A 19,316-nucleotide genomic window follows, 5' to 3' on the forward strand; every position below is an offset into this window, starting at 1 on the left:
AAACTGACATTCTGCAACAAGGTTGATGTCATGCCTTGATGAATAGCTGATGATTGTTTTTGTGTCAGGACTACACTGCAGTAGTTTGTAACCAGCTGCCAACAGCACATTGTGATTTTTGTGTTTATCATACAATCCAGTGAACTATGCGCTTGCCTCTTTGAAGGGTTACCCAACAGGAAATCCACAACCTGTGCTCCTTATGGGAAGGAACTGGCCCCTATACACATCTCCTTCAGCTCATATGGAGGTGCATCAGCTCCACCAGGAGCTCCTCATGGCGGTTATGGAGTGCCAGGGCAGGGAGGGCATTATGGATCCACTGGTGGGCCGTATGGGGGAACACCCTCAGGGAGGAATGTATGGACAACATGCACCTGCAGGTAACCATATCCTAAAGCTCTGTATGTTTTTGCATTTGGGAGCCTAAAGCTCAAACTCAAAGTCCACACTCACAAACTCACAGGCTTTGAGGGCTTAAGGCTGTCCAACTGACAAATTAATCAAGTGCACAAGAGTGCTTTCACACACATTTTGTGCCATTTATGCACGAGTCCACGTTTTTGCAAGGCTTCCCCAGTTCACAGTGCTGTCGCGTAAAACACAGACGACTTGGGGAATCATGGAAGCATAACAAGGGTAGGAAGAACCTGGCTGCAGGTATGCCTAATTTACAAAGAAACACCATCCTAACAGATTTTCAGTGTTCTATAAAACAGCACACATGTAACTCACAGGAATGTGAGCCTAGGCGATATTATACACACACACATACACACACACAGTGTGTTCAGCAGTCATTTATTTGAATGTTTGCTTAGTGATGTTTTGACCAAAACAAAGAGGTGAATTATTTTACAATCAGACATCCATATGATTGCAGTTCACTGGACATCAACACATGTCACCATTGATGTCAAAGGTCTGATACATTTGTTGGTACCAATAGTTGTGACAGCAAAATATAAGGCATCAAATACACAATAATGAGCAACATAGTGTCATAGAGGTAACATCAGTGTTTCTCCTACAGTACGATCATCCTAGCCTACGAGAACCACCTGAAGGTTGGAAATATTGTACTATTAATTCAAATGAAAAATACAACCAAATATCTGTTAATTTGGATGTCAGTAATAATTTAGCAGGTCTGCAGTGCTTTGATTATGGGTTTCTCTCTCACACAGTCCTTCTACGGAGGAACTATTTCAAGTGATTTGATGTGGCAGTAATTGGCTTATTATTTGTTTTTTTTATCTTATCAGCATTCAGCTAACAGCAGTACAATGTTAAAAACTGTTAATATCATTCTGTCTGTATCAGAGTGAGGTGTCAGAATCTGACATCTACTCCACAAATTTTGACTTCTATCAACATACCAAAACTCAGATGTTACCCTCCACCTTTGATTATACTTTTGCATTGCAGATGTTTTCTTTCATCAACCTCTCTGTCAGTATTAAGACACCTTCTCGATAACTCCTGTTTCCCACCATACATCTGTGCTGCTAAAGGCAATGTGTCATTTAAAAAAAGATGGAAAAGTTTTTGTTTCTGAAGGTGATCTGCGTCATGGGCTTTTTGGACGGCATCTTATATCGGCCACTGTGCAGCTCCTGAATAAGGGTTGCTCATTTGTGGCCTGTGGGCCATGGTTGGCCCAGCCTCCTTTTGTGTGGACATGCTTTACCGGGGTGTCTGGACTTAAACTTTGTCAAAAAGAAAGTGTGGGTGCTCACTTAACCTGAGATCTGTCTGTGACGACTAAGGGGAAATATAACAGTAAATATGCACATCAAATTCTGGTTCTACCCAAATATATTGTTTGCACCCATGTACTTGGTAATGAGGAGGCAGGCCTGAAAATATTTCTCGGGGAGACGCTGAACTTGATATGTCGTATTTCAAATCCTAGCGGCCCTCATGCACTGAGTCACTCTCCAGTTGATATGAATTAAGTCTGCTGGGTTTCAAGGTTTAGCCCTGGGCGCTGGGGGGACATTTAGATTCAGCGTACATCGCTGAACATGAGGAGTTTGTACTTACACTCTTCACTGCTTCTCCCTGCTTCCCCTTTTCTTCCTCCTTCACTCCCTGATGTGATGGTGGATAGAAAACAACTTTGCATTGCCGGTGTGTGGCTCACACTGATATGTACAGACAGGGTTCACCTTTTAGCCCTCAGCACGATTACATGGGCAGAGTGATGACTCCGCTAATACCGAATGAGGGTTAAACAAAGCGTGAGACAATGACTAAAGTGTACGAGTGTGTATGTGTGTGATTATGCCGTTTCTTGTAGCAGCGAAATCAGAAGTTGATAGCCTGTGTTGCCATTAATCCCAGCGGTGATGGAATCCATCAGGTCCCGGCGTAAAGCGTCACCTGGTCTCCTTTCCTCATTCGTATTCCTGACAATTGGTTCTCCCTCCTCTCCTGCCACCATATTTTCTAACCGTCTGTCTCCTCTTCCATGTATTTAGTTCCTGGCCTCTCGCCCATGACTTGTCTCCGTTGCTGACATCACGTTTTTATTGAGCCTTGTCCTTGCCACGGCCAGTGACTTGTGAAACTCTGCTGGTGGTGGTACAATTAAAGTTAGAGAAGCTGTAATCTACAGCAGGCTACCAACACATTTCTTACTTGTAATAATAATAATAATGTTGGACATTTTGTTTCATGTATGTACAGGGTGATCCCCAAAAAACAAAACAAAACAGGACCCATAAAAATTGTAATAATTTGTACAATGACATAACAGGCCCAGATGCCTATTTATCCAACAAATCAGACAATTTGGAGCATATTTAGGAAAGAACATGACTTTATGCAAAGCGACCAAGATAACTGAAACTTTGAGGATTGATTGTACACAGAATGAAGTTTACTGTGAGTCCAGCAAATTCCTTGAAATTTGCTGGACCTTTGTAGGATTTATTACAATTTTTATGGGTTCTGGGTTTTTTTTGCTTGGGGGAGGGGTCACCCTGTAGCTGTAAAGTTATTTAAATTTTGTTTGAATGTATTTGCTGTGATTTTATGCATTACAAGCTGGGGTACATGGTGCTACCCGGGTTAACCTCTTTTAGACATAAGCCAAATGTCAATCATTTTAATCAAAACAATTGCCCAACATTTGTTTTTGTAATGCTGATGTCTTATAAATATAATAGTTAATGGGCTAAAGTTTGTCCAGCACAACTGTAAGAGGTGGACTTCCCAAACTTAGTGGAAATACTTGGTTAAAAGACAAACACATTTGATGTCTTTCATGCAGACTTTGTTTTGCAATCAAATTTAGAACAAAATTACACACAAAGGGTAGGTAACAGTAAATGTAAATATCAATTAATCAAACTTGAGGTAGTGGTGTATTTCACTGTTTTTACATTGCAATTTTACAAACATAAAATGGATGTATTCAGACAGGAAGGCAAACTGTGTTGTACAGGACAGTCAGGTGCTTAACAGTTGAGAACATAAAGTAGCTGAAGAAAGGGATTAAATAAACAGAGATGGCCAACACGTATACAGGGCTGGAAATTTGAATCTGCCTGGTCATACCCACAGCCTCAGCCTAAGCATGCTGTTGTTTTGCTGAGTGTGCTGTAGAAAGGGATTAAATAAACAGAGATGGCCAACACATATACAGGGCTGGAAATTTGAATCTGCCTGGTCATACCCACAGCTGGCTATTTTGGGGGTAATTTTCAGTTAATCTCTTAAAAAAATGGTACCAGTTTGTTCCCCATGTCATGAGGATTCAGAATGTATATAGTTTTTAGGGCTACTTATTATAGTTTGGGAGTTTATCCCGGACAGACAAACGTAGCCCTTTATGTATATAGATTTTCTGAAATCTGCAGCTTCATAATGCAAAAGTGTAAAATTAATTTGAGCACAAATGTGTGGTGTATTGATTATTATTATTATATTGTTGCTGTTATTATATAATCATGCTTCTTTTTGGGCAACACCATGATTTAGTAATAATACATGTAAATCATCAGTTTTATTGCAAGTTTTGTTAGACAAGCCAATGGTTGGATACATAAACATTTATACCAAAGGGGGCATTACTTTGGCAATCCATACTCTTGGGGTTTATATTTTTATTTAATTTATATCGATTTATAGAGATTTGCTTTGCAGTTTAAGTTTAAGCTACATGATTTTAGAAATTTTAATCTAAAGCCTGAATTAGTTTTTGTGTTTAAAATGGCAAAGCCCAAGGGGGTAAATACTTTTGTAAGGCACTGCAAATCAAAATTGGCTTTGGGCTCATGTGCTAACATAAAGACCAATGCAAACAGAACAGCATGTGCTTCCAACACTGTTGCAAAAACATAACAATCGCAGATCAGCTTAATGGATCATATCAGTTGACACAACAGATGAAGAAAATGTAAAACTGTGTCAGAAACAAATACAGAATTAATTGTTCTGGCAATGTGAGTCATCAAGTTCAACATAAATCTCCCTCCATTATATTCCATCTGAATACTCTTATTTTTCTTTCTTTTTGAATAGGAAACATTCCCCCTGGTGTTAACCCAGAGGCTTACCAGTGGTTTCAGAGTGTTGATACTGACCACAGTGGCTTTATCAACCTGAAAGAGCTGAAGCAGGCGCTTCTCAACTCCAACAGCTCTTCCTTCAATGATGAGACCTGCCTCATGATGATCAGTAAGTCTGTTCAAGATGAATTCAACCCTGCATTTTTGTTGAATATTTAGAAGTCCTCCAGAGTTCTTTTGATAGGCAGAATTTAAAATAAGTCCATAAAATATTTTCACAGATGTACTTGGTCAGAATAAACTATGCCTAATGTTGAGTGTCAGAGAAGAGAAATAATCTTTTTTTTATGTGTCCCAAACCCCTAAGATTGGGTCAGTGATCACATGAAGATGATTCTGGATGAATAAATAAAATGACTTCTGCAAGGAACCTTTGTTTTCTTGGTGCCTGTTCAGTTTTGGAAAATCCAAACATTCCAGGAGTAATTCCATGATAATAAAACAATGTGAGTCTTTACTTTAAGAAGCTGTGTGCGTTCTGAAAGACACTGAACAAGACGGATTCCAGAATGCCGTTCAAAAGTCAAAGTACACTGCTAGCTACATATAGTATGCTGACATTAGCATCATAGAACCAAAGAAATGAAGTAGACCTTTAATTGGCATAAAGTATTGCAGAAATGGAAACAGAAGGATGGCGACGGACACGACTAATAAATAGAGGCCATTAGAAAATCTGTTGGGTACAAACTCCTGATAAGGTTTGGACACACACACACACACGAAATAAAGAAATTTTAGAAAATTGGCTTTTCAGGGCAGATTTTGCAGCATGGCTTAAACTGGTGACTGTGTTCTATGTTACAATAAATATTTGGGCCAAATTATCTCTAACCCTCAGCCCCTTATTTATTTATTCTTAGGGTTCATTCCGACTGTCATTAAAAAGTCTTAAATCTATCTTTCTTTAAGCTGTTGAAACCCTGTAGTTCACCCAAAGGTTTTGTAGGATACCAGAGAGAGAGCTTCATCTATACCTTTAGGGTGTAGGCCTTTTAAGATTGAAAGACGCTTGGAAAGAGCTTATGGACTCATGAGGTCCCTAAGCAGAAGTGTCTTAGCATATTTACATATCTTTGCAGGAGAATGAAGATTGAAATGTTGAGGGTTCTGTTACTTACTGTCTGGTTGTGAGACTTTGACATGAACCGGTAACTTAAAGGAGTGACTGAATGTCTTTGATAGCAGGTCTCTTCAGGGCAGCTTGAGGTACCATTGGAAGGACTTTGTGTAAGATTTACAGTTACTTAGGAAGTGTCAGATGGGGTGTACCACTTGCATTGGAGGAAATGTCGACTGTGACATTTTGGCCATATAGCAGTCTTCTCTGGGCATGATAGCATGCAGGTACCTCAGTGCTGAGGACACCAGCAGATGGTAAAGGCCAAGGAGAAGCCTGTGTTTCACCTGGATATGACGGATGGTTACAGTCAGGTGGTTTGGTGTTGGAGGGACTGGTTGTCTGCCTGTGTAGTTACCACCAAGGACCCAAGAAGGTTCAGTCAATCATGAACCGACCTGTGACTAGGAATTTTTAAAAGCCCCATGTTACATTTTGATACTTTTATATGCTGTGCTGAGTACTTGATGTAGTTAACATTTTTTACACCAACACTATAGTTGTCGTAGAAATGAACGTGCAGTGTTTTGTATTTACTCTTAGATATGTTCGACAAGACACGGTCTGGTCATATGGACCTCTTTGGATTCACAGCCCTGTGGGACTTCATGCAAAGGTGGAGAGCGATGTTCCAGCAGTATGACAGTGACCGGTCAGGCTACATCAACGGCACAGAGCTACACCAAGGTACGTCTGTCTGTCTGTCCGCAGGAGATGCTACAGTTCATCTGATTATTTTGTCATTTACGAGGTCTGTTAGAAAAGTATCCGACCTTATTAATTTTTTCAAAAACCATATGGATTTGAATCACGTGTGATTGCGTCAGACAAGCTTGAACCCTCGTGCGCATGCGTGAGTTTTTCCACGCCTGTTGGTTGCGTCATTCGCCTGTGAGCAGGCTTTGAGTGAGGAGTGGTCCACCCCCTCGTTGTTGTTTCATTGCCAGGAAATGGCGGAATGATTTGGGCTTTTTTTCCATCAGAATTTTTTCAGAAACTGTTAGAGACTGGCAGCTGGAAACCATTAGAAAAATTTATCTGGCTTTCGGTGAAAATGTTACGGGCTTGGCAGAGAATAAGGAATGTTACTGTCACTTTAAGGATGGCCTGGACATGCCAGAACATGTCCCGTGAGGCTTAATCACGGCGTTGCTTTGCGCCATGCGGCACCGCCGCGACGCGCGGAATTCCTCCGCACGTCTGTCTCAATGTGCCGAAAAAGTGCTGATGTCCACGTCTTTTCACAATTCCTGTGCTAGTCAGACGACGTCCGGATAAAACACAGCGTCCAGTTTGGAAATGAACGGCACATTCCACTGTTACAGGAGTTTTTGTCATGGAAAGAGGAGCGGAGGCTTCGCGCGTTGCGGCGGTGCCGCATGGCGCACAGCAACGCCGTGATGAAGCCTCACGGGACATGTTCTGACATGAAACTGTGGATGTGCCTGGCCTGGGCACATCCACAATTTCTCGGATAATCACTCGATGGAAAAACCACCGACAGCTGTCTGAACGCCATCTCAAAGCCGTCCTGTGAGACCAAAACCGAGGTGGTTTTGTCTCACTCCAGTAGCAAATCCATCGTAACGCGCGAAGCCTCCGCTCGGTTTTCCATGACAAAATCTCTTGTTAAAACTGAAATCTGCCGGAAAATGGTTGATGTCCAGCTCTTGTGATAACCAGAGAAATGGCACACGATGGTCACGGATCCAGACAGCCATCCATTTAGAAATGAAATGGTCGTTCAGCCTGTCGATGGCGGCTTCGGAGCACGGCACGCCCCACAGCCGCTGGGGGCCGTCCTTAAAGCGACAGTAACACTCCTTATTCTCTGCCAAGCCCGTAACATTTTCACCGAAAGCCAGATAAATTTTTCTAATGGTTTCCAGCTGCCAGTCTCTAACAGTTTCTGAAAAACGTCTGATGGGAAAAAAAGCCCAAATCATACCGCCATTTCCTGGCAACGAAACGACGACGAGGGGGCTGGACCACTCCTCACTCAAAGCCTGCTCACAGGCGAATGACGCAACCGACAGGCGTGGAAAAACTCACGCATGCGCACGAGGGTTCAAGCTTGTCTGACGCAATCACACGTGATTCAAATCCATATGGTTTTTGACAAAAATAATAAGGTCGGATACTTTTCTAATAGACCTCGTAGTTTGCAAATTACATCTAAAGTGTTGTGAAAATGCATTTGTCCTCCTGATTTCTTCAGTTTATTTACAGTCTCATTGAAGTTGTCTTAGGCTAAATTTTTGTCTGAGGCAACAGTTTTCTGATAATTAATTTCATAAAGAGAAATAATTTTCTCACACTATGTGAAAGCACGGCAGCGTTTTAAGGCCATATTAAGTTTTTTTGTTTGTTTGTTTTTGATTTTTAAGACTTTGAGAGTAAAGTCATAATATTATGAGAATAAAGTTGTAATTTTATGAGAAAATACTCATAATATTACCAGAATAAATGTAATATATTGTGAATAAACTTGTAATTTTATGAGAATAAAGACGTAATTTTATCAGAGAAAAACTCTGCATTTGAAAATGAGATCTGTGGAGTGCTTTAAGTTGTACTTCAGTATAGGTTTTACAGATAAGCAAATACTACTTCTTTTGGTCCATCTGCACCACATTATCATTAGTATCAAAACTTTGAAAAGAATATGCAAGAAAATGGGTCTTTTTTGGAGGAAAAACCACACGGACTTCGTCTGTAGTTCCGGCGATTATCGCAGGGTTATTGTTTCTCGTATAAATACAACTTTAAGTTTTTTCTCATAAAATTATGACTTTATTCTCATAATATTACAAGTTTTTTCTCATAAAATTGACTTTATTTTCGTAATATTCCGACTTTATTCTCGTAGTCTACCAAAAAAAAAGCTAAACTTAATGTGGCCCTAAAACGTCATCGTATGAAAGGGTAACTGTCTTAATGAATTGAATTGCTGGTTGCATCAACCTGACCAGCAGCAACAGCAGCCAGATACTTCCAGTAAGTTGAAACGGGTCTTTCACATCACTGTGGTGGAATTTTAGTCCACTCTTCTTTTAGGAAATGTTTTAATTTCTGTGACATTGGAGGGATTTCCGGCACAACCCACCAGGGTTTGCCGCAGCATCCGAATGAGTTCACTCAGCACTTTGACTCTAAAACTTTGATTTCTTTTGAGCCTTTCATATGTGGAGTTGCTCTTATGTGTTTGGCTTCTCCAGCAGAATTTATTTGTCCATTAATTATGGCAACGCCCTGAAACGGCAGTGAAACCCCACACCGTCACACTGCCACCACGCTACGTGACTGCAAGTGTGTTTGGTGTGTTGTTTTGTTTGGTTAGTGACAGCTGTAACAGGATTCCCGTCTTCTAGAGCATTCTGTAAAAGATTCTCCAAACAGGTTTGACAGGGATCAAGGTCTGTGTTCTTCTGGGTCGGCAGTGGGTTTTGAGCTGCCACTTTACCCAGTGGATCGTGAGACATGAACAGTGGCCTCCATTGTGGTGAGAAACACCTGCAGGTTATAATTATTATTTATTTTATTTTTTAAACTGGCTGAATGAGTTGGTTCAGTGGCGTTGAAGGTTTGATACTTCTGGAAAGGCTCACTATTATCCCAACTTTTCTCTGTTTGGAGAAAATGCTCCTACAGCTTGAGAAATAGCTTTTCAGCCCCTCTCACACACATATATTTCAATTAAATCCCAACTCATAAATCTTCAGGTCGATTTAATTGGGCGATATGAGATACTTGCAGATGAATGGCCGTTGGTGTTTATAACAGCCAATAAATGACAATTTCAGATTAAGAGACGGAAGATCGGCTGCTTCATGAGGGTTATCGTTGCATAATTTGTCCACCAGATGGTGCTCTGCCCCTCCCCTTTTGTCAACATGTTTGTGGAACACAATCAGTTTACGGTTGAAGACTGAGCAACATAGAAATCACTTGTGTTCGTGGTTGCTAGTCATCATGTTAAACACAAACAGGGTTGGATTTAATGCTGTCCCTCTTTTTGGAACAAGAAAAACAGCAATAAATTTTAATAGATTTTACATGTACATGGGTTCCTGTGGATGCAGAATCTTTCTCGACATTTGTGCGGGTTATCAACAAAGCTAACTAGAGGTTTGCAGGATGAACGACATGAAGTCCGCCGGTATGGATGAGGGGTTGATGCTGATACTCAACATTTGTATGGTTATCGTATGGTCATTTGTGAAGCCAGTTTGCAAATAAGACGTTTTGTTATAAAATGCATAACTTTGACTCTGTTTTTGTGTGAATGTCATGTTTAAAGGTTGTGGAATGAATCATGAAAATTCAGTAAGGTGTAACTTATATATTGTATTCCAATTCTAAGGTGGAACTACGCTAGTATACTAAGGTATATCTAAATATCTAAAAAGGAAGAGTAAAATAGAAGAGTAGAAAAGAGTAGAGTAGAGCCACTTAGGTGCCTGGTCTTGAGAACCAGGGATGGTAAGTTGAAAAGCTTTTTTTATCCCATGGAAACTCTCCCTACCCACCCAAGCGGCTCAAGAAAAAAGTATATATATAATAAATAATAAGACTTAAGAAAGATAAGACATCATATATATATATATATATATATATATATATATTAAGGGTAATAAACAACATATACAATAAATATGGTACTATATAATATACAGGAGTAGGTGTTGAAACCTAAATATTAATACAGGAGAAGATTTGGTCATGGTCATGGTATTTATTATAGAAACAGAAGCTATGATGTAATGTGTATTGTTATCTATCTAAAGTAACTATGCTAGCATACTATAGGAAAATAAAAAGCATAATCTATATGCTATCAAATGGAAACCCTAAGAACTAAGGTACTATATGTTGATATCTTTAAAAGAACACATAAGCTGATGAATCATTAAAAATCTACACCATGTAAAATAAATTGTAAATAATGAAAATAAGCTAGTTCTAGTTAGAAGAGCTAAATTAGCCGTAATAAGCCAACCGTACCAAGCAAGCTAACAAGATAAACAAAAACAGTAATAAGTATATAAAGTATAATAGCCTTAGTTAAACCTACAATAATGATCTGTGTTTTTGAAATTTTGACTTTTTTTTTATGCAAGCAAATATCGTTTTTCAAGTATCGGTTATCGGTCTTCTACATGAATAATAATCTTTACGTATTCTGTTTAGAGTCAACTGTCATCACTGTCAGAGCACAGTGTGGCGTTCCATCACAGAGTTTTAGCTCTTTTTTTTTTTTTTAATACATAGCAGTCTTTTATATTCATGTTGTTCAGATTCTGTTTATGTCTGAAAACAAGTTTACATTCAAACAGCACTATGTCATGCTGTCTTGCTGAGGACTCATTACAAAGACAACATGACATTTCTTTGATTTGAGAATCATCAAATATCGAAATCAGAGCTGATTTAAAAAAAATTGACTTTTTTTTCTAAAAAGTCATATTTGATTTTTTTTTCAATTTAAATCAACTTTTATTGATTTTAAATCAGCTTTTTTTTCATTTTTATTTAACTCTCTTTTCTGAATGAGACTATACAGATATCATTCGTTATAATCTTTATTGACATGTTAAAACATAAAGGTGCACATACAATATGTACAAGTACCATTAATTATTGGTACTAATTTCATATTTTGGTGACGTTTTAAGTAGTGATTTCTAAAATAATATATATTATATATATATATATATATATATATATTTTTTTTTTTTTTTTTTTTTTACCCAGGCCTAAGTGATATTGTCTGTTTAAAAATGACTCGTGTTTGTTTTATGTTAAATTTTATTGAACAAAAATAGACTGTCAGTTTTTTGTTTGTTTTGTTTATTTGTTTTAAACAGTAATCTTGCACCAATTTCCTCAAGAAGGCTAGAACAAAGAATATCCTTGAAGGCAGATTCCTTCATGTTTTATTGTCCTTTCAGCGCTCACCCAGATGGGATACCACCTGAGTCCCCAGTTTGCTGAGGCACTCGTGCGCCGCTTCAGTGTACGAGGCGGGCGACCCGGCATCCAAATGGACAGCTTCATCCAGGTGTGTGTCCAACTCCAGAGCATGACCCAGGCCTTCAGGGAGAGGGACACAAACATGTCAGGCAACATACGTATGAGCTACGAAGATTTCCTCTGCGGCACCATCACCAGGCTCATGTGACACCCCCCCTCTACGTGGATGCACCGTGTGGCATCTCACATTCAGGTCAAATTGTGCCCACCTTCCTCTGCTCTCCTGATATGTGTGCATATCTGTCAGGATACGTTGATTCTGGACTTTGTGCTGTAAATGCAGAACATCAAATGCCACGGCCATTCATAACGTAATATTTGTCACAGGTTTTCACCACAGATCTGCAGAGAAAAAAACAAAAAACATCGCCTGTGGGTTGATAACACGTCACCACACTGGTGCATCTAAACAACCAAAATAGTTAATATGCCTTAATTTTGTTCATTGATGTCAAACTGCGTGTGCTTGCACAACCAGAAGGATTTCTCACTGGTTTATGTTCATTTAGGGAAGTCTGACAAAATTGCACCAGTGCCAATTTCCTCAGTTCTTCACGTGAAATTTTCAACTTTTTAAATTGGGTTGATCTGTGTAAACATTCCATTTAAACTGACATGCAGCCGCATGTGAACAAGAATTCAAAATATTCACATTGTTTTGAATTCTTGTTCACAGAATCATTTTTAACAGATCCAACTTGTATTTCCATGCATCACGTGCATGTGTTGACTACTTGGTGTTGCAGCTGCATCAAACAATGGGTCACAGTATTTTTAATGCCAGTACAGTCCAACAGTCACGATTCGTGGTATGTTGTTAATTTGTAACAAATTATGAATTATTATTGTAAACTATATCAATCCTGTCTAAATTCCTAAACATTCCCCACTATGCTTTCCAGTTTGAACCCAGTGGATTAGAGGTTGGCCAGTACATTTTATACAGCATTTTCCAGAGTATACGTATTTGCATATCTGTATTATCTTCTCATTAATTTGGGATTTTTGTGCATTGCTGTAATGTAATTTTTTTTATTATTGGAATTTATTTTTTCGTGATTGGAGTTTATTTTGTTGAGTGCATTACTCCTGGGAAAGTGCTCTATACATATATATATATATATATATATATATATATATATATATATATATATATATATATATATATATATATATATATATATATATATATATACACACACACACACGTAGTTATTACAATTGTTATAATTAAGACATACAAGGCAATGGAGTATAATTTAAAAAAAAAAATTGACTTATGCTCTGGAAAATATGGTATTCCTAACAGCTAAAATTGTATATTCTGAAATCTACAACCATGCCAAAAACTAATAAATGTCTGTGTTTTTGTCATACTTTGTGTGTTTAGTCCATTATTGACTATATTATTTTTACTGTAAGGTGCATTCAGGTACGTAGGCATCCAAAAGCTTTTTAACCAGTCCCAATGCTTACGTATCTGAATGGAACAGTAACACGGCTTTTGTTATTTTGCCTCCGTATACTACAGTGTTGGAGATTAAATGAAATAATCACTGTGGTTGACGTAGACTTTTAGAACAGAAATATCACATTCACAGTTCAGGCCTTCCAGCTAATAGAACCTCCATTTTCAAAGGTCATCAGGAATTGGATGAACTGGAAATGAGGATTAATGTTGAAACAAAATCATCACTTGTGCAGCCAGTTTTCTTGACACAACATAGGAGATAGTAGAGAAGCTTGAATCTTCGACTGGACTGGGTTGCTTGACGTGAGGACGTTTCACTGCGAATCGCAGAAGCTTCCTCAGATAAAAATCTTGCTGTGGTAGTCTGACTTCTGTCTTGACTCTTGCAGAGGAGAAGGAGTGAAGTTTGACAGAGGAGTGAAGGAGGCATTTTATGTGAAACTTAGGAGATAAACATTTCTAAGTCACTGAATATGTCTTGATTTCATTTGCGTTAATCATTAAGAAATACAGACAGCATGGTTAAGTTTTGAAAGGTTAATCATTAGGGTCAAAGTCATGTCTGTTTCTAATCTAATTTGGTCAATCCTGGAATTGCCTGTAAAGGGCCCTTTGGATCCATTTGTGTGTCAAGTGCATGGATTTCCTCTGGTTTCCTCCTATTACTAAAACACACACACAAAAAACTTTTTTTTTTTTTTTTTTTATATCTTAGTGCTCATTATTCATCCAGTGACCACGGCAGTGTGTGTAGATATGTAGTTCCGCGGGTGCTTCTAGTGTGATCAGATTTTTTCTAAAAATGTCTGGCATGGGGCAAATGCAGAGACTAATTTCCCAAAGGGGATTATTAAAGTATGAATTATTATTAAATAACATCCTGTATAGGCCCTTTGGGCTGGTACTTATCACCGAATATTGTAGTGTGAAGTGGATGAAAATCTATGACTCCCCCTGGACAGTATTCCAGGCATTCGTAGGTTACCTCCCCAACCAAGGCCAGGACACATTTTCAGATGGGATCACCAGTATTATGGAGATGATTCTTCTTATCCAAGGGCACAAGTGGGTAGCACACACCTGGAATCGAACCCAGTCTATATATTAGCAGTCTAATTCCAATCCCACAGACCCACCTGCTCTTTGCAGTCGGGTCACGGACAAAGAAAGTGATTTTAAACATAATTTGGACCAAACCTGGCACACACATGTACGTGGATTCCAGAATGTTCCTGGCAGCGTTAGCCAAAGGTCAAACATTCAGTGAACCATCAAGGTCTTTGGTGTCAAAGGTTAGATATGCACCAGGTAATGAATTGTCTTGTTATCCAGGAAATTCTGTCTTAAAGCAGGTGAAGGTGTCCTTATTGATATCTTAGCATGTTCATATCCACACAATGATTAAAAAAAACTTAGATATTTGGGACAAAATGAATCCAAGGACAACAGGTTACATGGTTTGAATTTGAAAATGTAATGAAATGCAGAATCTTTTATTGTACTGACATTTAGCCTCCTCAATTCTAAAGAGATGATTTTTTTTCAGAACTCATCTTAAACTTGCAAAAATATTTTTAAAATGGCAATCTGATATACAATTCGTAATACTTTCAGAGTTGTTCTTATTGTGTGACAGCACAGTGGTGCAAGCAGTAAGTGCTGCCTCCCAAGCAAAATATGCAAGGTTCAAGGCTGCCTGAGGCCAGAGTTACAAAAAACAAAACATGAACGTGCAGGCCCCATGCCAAACCTCTTGTTGTGGCCGTGAGCAATGTTGGAGTACCGCAGTCAAATTTCATTGAATGTACAATAAATAATTATAGGAGGAGGAGTAAGAGAGACGGGATGGGAAGCAAGCAGTATTTCTTGTGTTTATATTTGTATTTTCATTCTGCAAATTTATTTTTTTTTTAAGCTTCTACTTTTGATACTCTGTGTGCTTCTTACCCTGTGTGCTGCTGTACAAAGCTGCTGGAATTTCAATTTCAGTGAGGGAGTCTTCCCAAGGGATTAATAAAGTTCTGTCTAATCTAATTTAAATGCTGCACAAATAATGTTTAAAAACAGCACAGTAATGATCATTTAGCAAAAAAAAAAAAGCTGTTGGATTTATGTGTTTAAAATGCAAAGTGTTTGGAAATTACAATAGTTTGAACCACAAAATTTACAAGTTTTTCCAAAGGTATTTAGTTATTTTTACTGTATTTTTTTTACAGAATTATTATGGCAAAGACAGCAGACTATTTTTTTTAAACCATTATTATTAGTTTTTTTTCCAGTGCAGCTCGTATTGCGTAATGTTTTTAAGTTGGTCAGAATTGCCCAGTCTTGTCAGTTGTACATGCACTGTTTTTTTTTGGGGGGGGGGGAGCAGCATTCCTAAGGAGTTAACACGGATCCTTGAAGAAATCAGATTTTTGTAGGTCAATGTAAATTTGAATATAACATTCATAGCCATCTTGTTCATTGGCGTGATGTTTTCAAAATCTTAGACTGAGCCCTTCATATCTACATGGGTGTGGTCTGCCTCATGGAGGTCGCCATGTTGCGCCGCCAAGTTGACACCATAGTCCACAAGGGACATACATACTTTCACATTTTGTATTCCCTGGAACACGGAATAAAAAAGGGTAATCTCTTGATTCTCCCCTATACACTGCCTGCTAGCTGTTAGCATGGGCTAACAAGCCTAATTTTTCTGAACGGGAGGGTTATACACACTGCTTATCACAAGAGAAGACAAGCGAGTATGAATGTCCATCGCTTAAGAAGAGAAAACGTGAAGACAAGCAAAATTATGACAGATGACAACATAATGCAATCTGCAACCTCACCAGTAGATGGCACTCTATTCCACACACTGTTGCTTTAAGTATTTAAATTCTATCCCCAACAAAAACAGTGTAGTTGAGCTTCAAACACGTCCCCATCTGTGTCCTCCTCAGAAAGCCCTAATGCAGTTCATGTCTTTGTTGGACATATTGGCTGCACAAAACAGCCAAAGCTCCTCTTTCTTTTCTCTTCTGCATCTGGCACTTCTTTCTCTCGCCATCTGTTCCTCTGTTTGATCACAGTCTCTTGTCAGCAGTCCTTCAGCTTCCTCTTGCGTCACTCCAAATCAGAGGCCATCCATCACATTCTCTTGTGCATCTTTTAGAGTGAAATTGACCATTAATCATCTCCTTACAACTCTGCTTTTGTCCTAATCTGAGCCGAATCTCGCTGTCCCGACTCCGTGAGCGCACTTTCCGTCCCTGCGTTTGGGACATTGTGTTGACGGATGTTGATTAGGGCCCCAACTTTTCAAAATTACCCCCCGCCTCCATGAGCATGACGTGCTTGAAGGTTTCAGCCTGTAGAGAGCAGTGTAGCAGTACTTTTCTGGCTCATACAGTTCATTTTAGTTTCGAACTAAATCCTGTGTAATGAGAATATTTTTCATCGCTGACCATGCCTGACATTTGTAATTAATTCGGGCAAATAGATCAGGTCTACATGGCCTCGGTTAGTGGTGTGCTCTGATCTGTGTGATTAATGGTTTGAATTGATAAAACAATTGTAACATTTTGCATAAAAATCTTGGCTGGTGCTGCACTTAATCTAAATGATTAATAAAGTGGTTGTGAGGGGATACTTCTGGCTCTGGTTTCATTGCTGCTAACACACGAGCACTCGTAATGATTTCTGCAGGGCCTGAGCACATTGCACTCATCACATCTTGGCGTCTGGAAACTGGGAACATATCGTCATAACATTATGAGTCATGAAGCAAACAGATTTGTACAGTTAAATTAATTCAGTTTACAAAGTAATTTGATTAGTGGCATAAAGTTTGGATATTCCCCAGCAGTGATAGCTCTGTGACAGGAATGGATGCAGACCAGTCAAGCCAATGCCAAGTGCCCACACCTGCAGTACCTTTAATGGCCACTTGAGTCTGGTTCCAAACGTGAGTCAGTCTCCATAGAAGTCCATGGTAAAATGCCCACCTTTGCAGCACAAATAAACATTTACAGCCTGAGGTGTCAAAATCCAACTTCTCATCGACATTGTGACACCTGTGTAACAGTTCAAGTAGGGGATTACCTGTTGGGGTGAAATGCGGTGGGGAGCTTGTGTGCTCCCGTTGCCGCTATGGTAGCCACGAAGGCCCAACAGGGACCCTGAATATGACACAGCTAACGGGGTTCTGGTGAAACAAGAAGTCCTCAAGGGCGGATGAACAGGAGGAGGTGATGGCTTGTATCCCAACAGATGTGAAGACGGATGAAAGCTGCAGCAGGTCCTCAGGCCTCTATCGCCTGGGATTTCCTGGCCATCGAACCAGGATATGAATCTATCAAGGACCATATGTTTGTCCGAGTGTAACATTTCCTTGTTAAACAAGCTCAGAAACAGGTGTCTCTGGAGCAACCCATGGATGGAGAATTCCATCATCCTGTTGAAGAATCTACCAAGAGGAATCTAACTTGGATTTGGTTTCTACAGCTAGTTAAGCCATTTAACATAACTGTATGGAGAGGGATTTTTTTTTATAATGTTATGAATAATTAGGGGTGTGGTCACTTTGAGTGACAGCTACTGTGCCAAGTCAAGGACCCAGCTAGCAGTGACTGCTAGCTACAATGGAACCATTTGTCCTTTTTGAACATTTTATTAGAAATATCTGATTAACAGACCATCTAAGGCGTCTGTAGTGTATTTCCACGGAGTGAATTTTCACTGTTGTTACATTCAATTTGTTTTACGTTAGTGTCCTTAGCACTAATTAGCAAATATCTATTGCTTAGCCATTTTAGCTTTACAGTACCACAGTTATGCCCCTTAATTCTATGGACTGCATTGATATTGCGCTTTTCCATCTGCATCAGACGCTCAAAGCGCTTTACAATAATGCCTCACATTCACCCCGATGTGAGTGTGCTGCCATACAAGGTGCTCACTACACACCGGGAGCAATACAGGATTAAAGACCTAATGTAATGAAAAAATAAAGATTAAAGTTTCCTAGCACATACACCTTTCAGATTGCGGTTGACAATCTGGCTCGAGTCAGTTTTGCCAAATAGATATATTTTTCCTTAATCTGAATGACACTGTTTGGATTTAAACTGGATTCTTTTGACTGAGATGGATTCACAGAGGTCTGAACACAAATGTGGCTTGAATCTGGCTAGCATTATGTTATACTTCTGGGTTCACGTAGTCAACATCCGGGATGTGTTCAAAAGCCGTGTGCAAACTCCAGCCAAATTCTGAAGAACTCTGCCAAAACTTTCTTAGCATCTTGTTTGTCTTTGGTAGTTGTTGGTGATGGCTGCAAAAGAATCCAGAGACCAGGAAACGCAAACCAAGCTGAGTGGAATGTATCGGAATCATAACATATTCTAGCGCATTGCTGCTGCACCAGCAACGCATGGGTACAAGAAGTCAGCAAGCCAAGTGCCATGACAAGAGAAAGAACCTCAAGGCCAAGTGCAAAAGGTGAAAGATCATAATGCAAGGAGCATGAGCCAGATTTGAAAATCAGGTCTGAACACTATATGACTAGAATTCCGGATTGAATCCAACTCAAGACAGATTGCCATCCCCAATCTGAACGGGGTTTTTTAGCAAGTGGTTTATCACGTGCAGTAACGAAAGTGACGTTATGTGGGTTTACCCGTGTAAAGGGGTGTATTAGCATCCACTGAATCTAGTTTTGCTAATGTTTTTTAAATAAAGTTTAACAATGAAAAAAATGTTTGTAAACCCTCAAATCACACATTTATTCCTGTTAGATCTTCTATACTAATTCAGTAAGCGAAAATGAAACATCAAGCGAAGTCAACAAGCATCACCTCGAGGAGACGTCAAACTTGAATAAATGCATTAATTGAATTATTAAAATTACTTTCCATGTGTGTTTTAATTGATAAATTTTTCCTTTTCGTGTAACGCTTTCTGTCCTGTCAATAAACTATATGTTAAATGGACACTACAGTTTAATTTCACCTGTTTATTCATTATTTCTTGCAGTAACTCTTTATAAAGTCTATGGTATTACCACTAGGTGGCGGTGCAACCAAAACAGCCAACGGCATTCATACAGGAAGTTGTACTTTAGTCATGCGGA

The 19,316-nt window shown here is 39.1% G+C and overlaps 1 protein-coding gene across 1 annotated transcript; it reads left to right on the forward strand.

The window, feature by feature from the left end:
- The first annotated feature begins 247 nt into the window (after nucleotides 1–247).
- Nucleotides 248–12,265, forward strand: LOC117502383 (peflin-like). The gene is made up of 4 exons (XM_034161412.1): nucleotides 248–383; nucleotides 4,531–4,686; nucleotides 6,241–6,384; nucleotides 11,649–12,265. Exons 1-4 carry the CDS (start codon nucleotides 278–280, stop codon nucleotides 11,876–11,878), a joined length of 636 nt encoding a protein of 211 aa, XP_034017303.1. The 5' UTR covers nucleotides 248–277; the 3' UTR covers nucleotides 11,879–12,265.
- Nucleotides 12,266–19,316: the final 7,051 nt, after the last annotated feature.

The sequence above is a fragment of the Thalassophryne amazonica genome, chromosome 20, assembly GCF_902500255.1.
Source record: "Thalassophryne amazonica chromosome 20, fThaAma1.1, whole genome shotgun sequence".
Classification (NCBI taxonomy): Eukaryota; Metazoa; Chordata; class Actinopteri; order Batrachoidiformes; family Batrachoididae; genus Thalassophryne; species Thalassophryne amazonica.

Bases quoted from the DNA above. Each gene is read 5' to 3' on its own strand.
- LOC117502383 (XM_034161412.1), top strand. From the start codon at position 278: ATGGCGGTTATGGAGTGCCAGGGCAGGGAGGGCATTATGGATCCACTG. The intron at 384-4,530 runs GTAACCATATCC...CTTTTTGAATAG, and splicing joins TGGACAACATGCACCTGCAG to GAAACATTCCCCCTGGTGTT. The intron at 6,385-11,648 runs GTACGTCTGTCT...TTGTCCTTTCAG, and splicing joins CGGCACAGAGCTACACCAAG to CGCTCACCCAGATGGGATAC.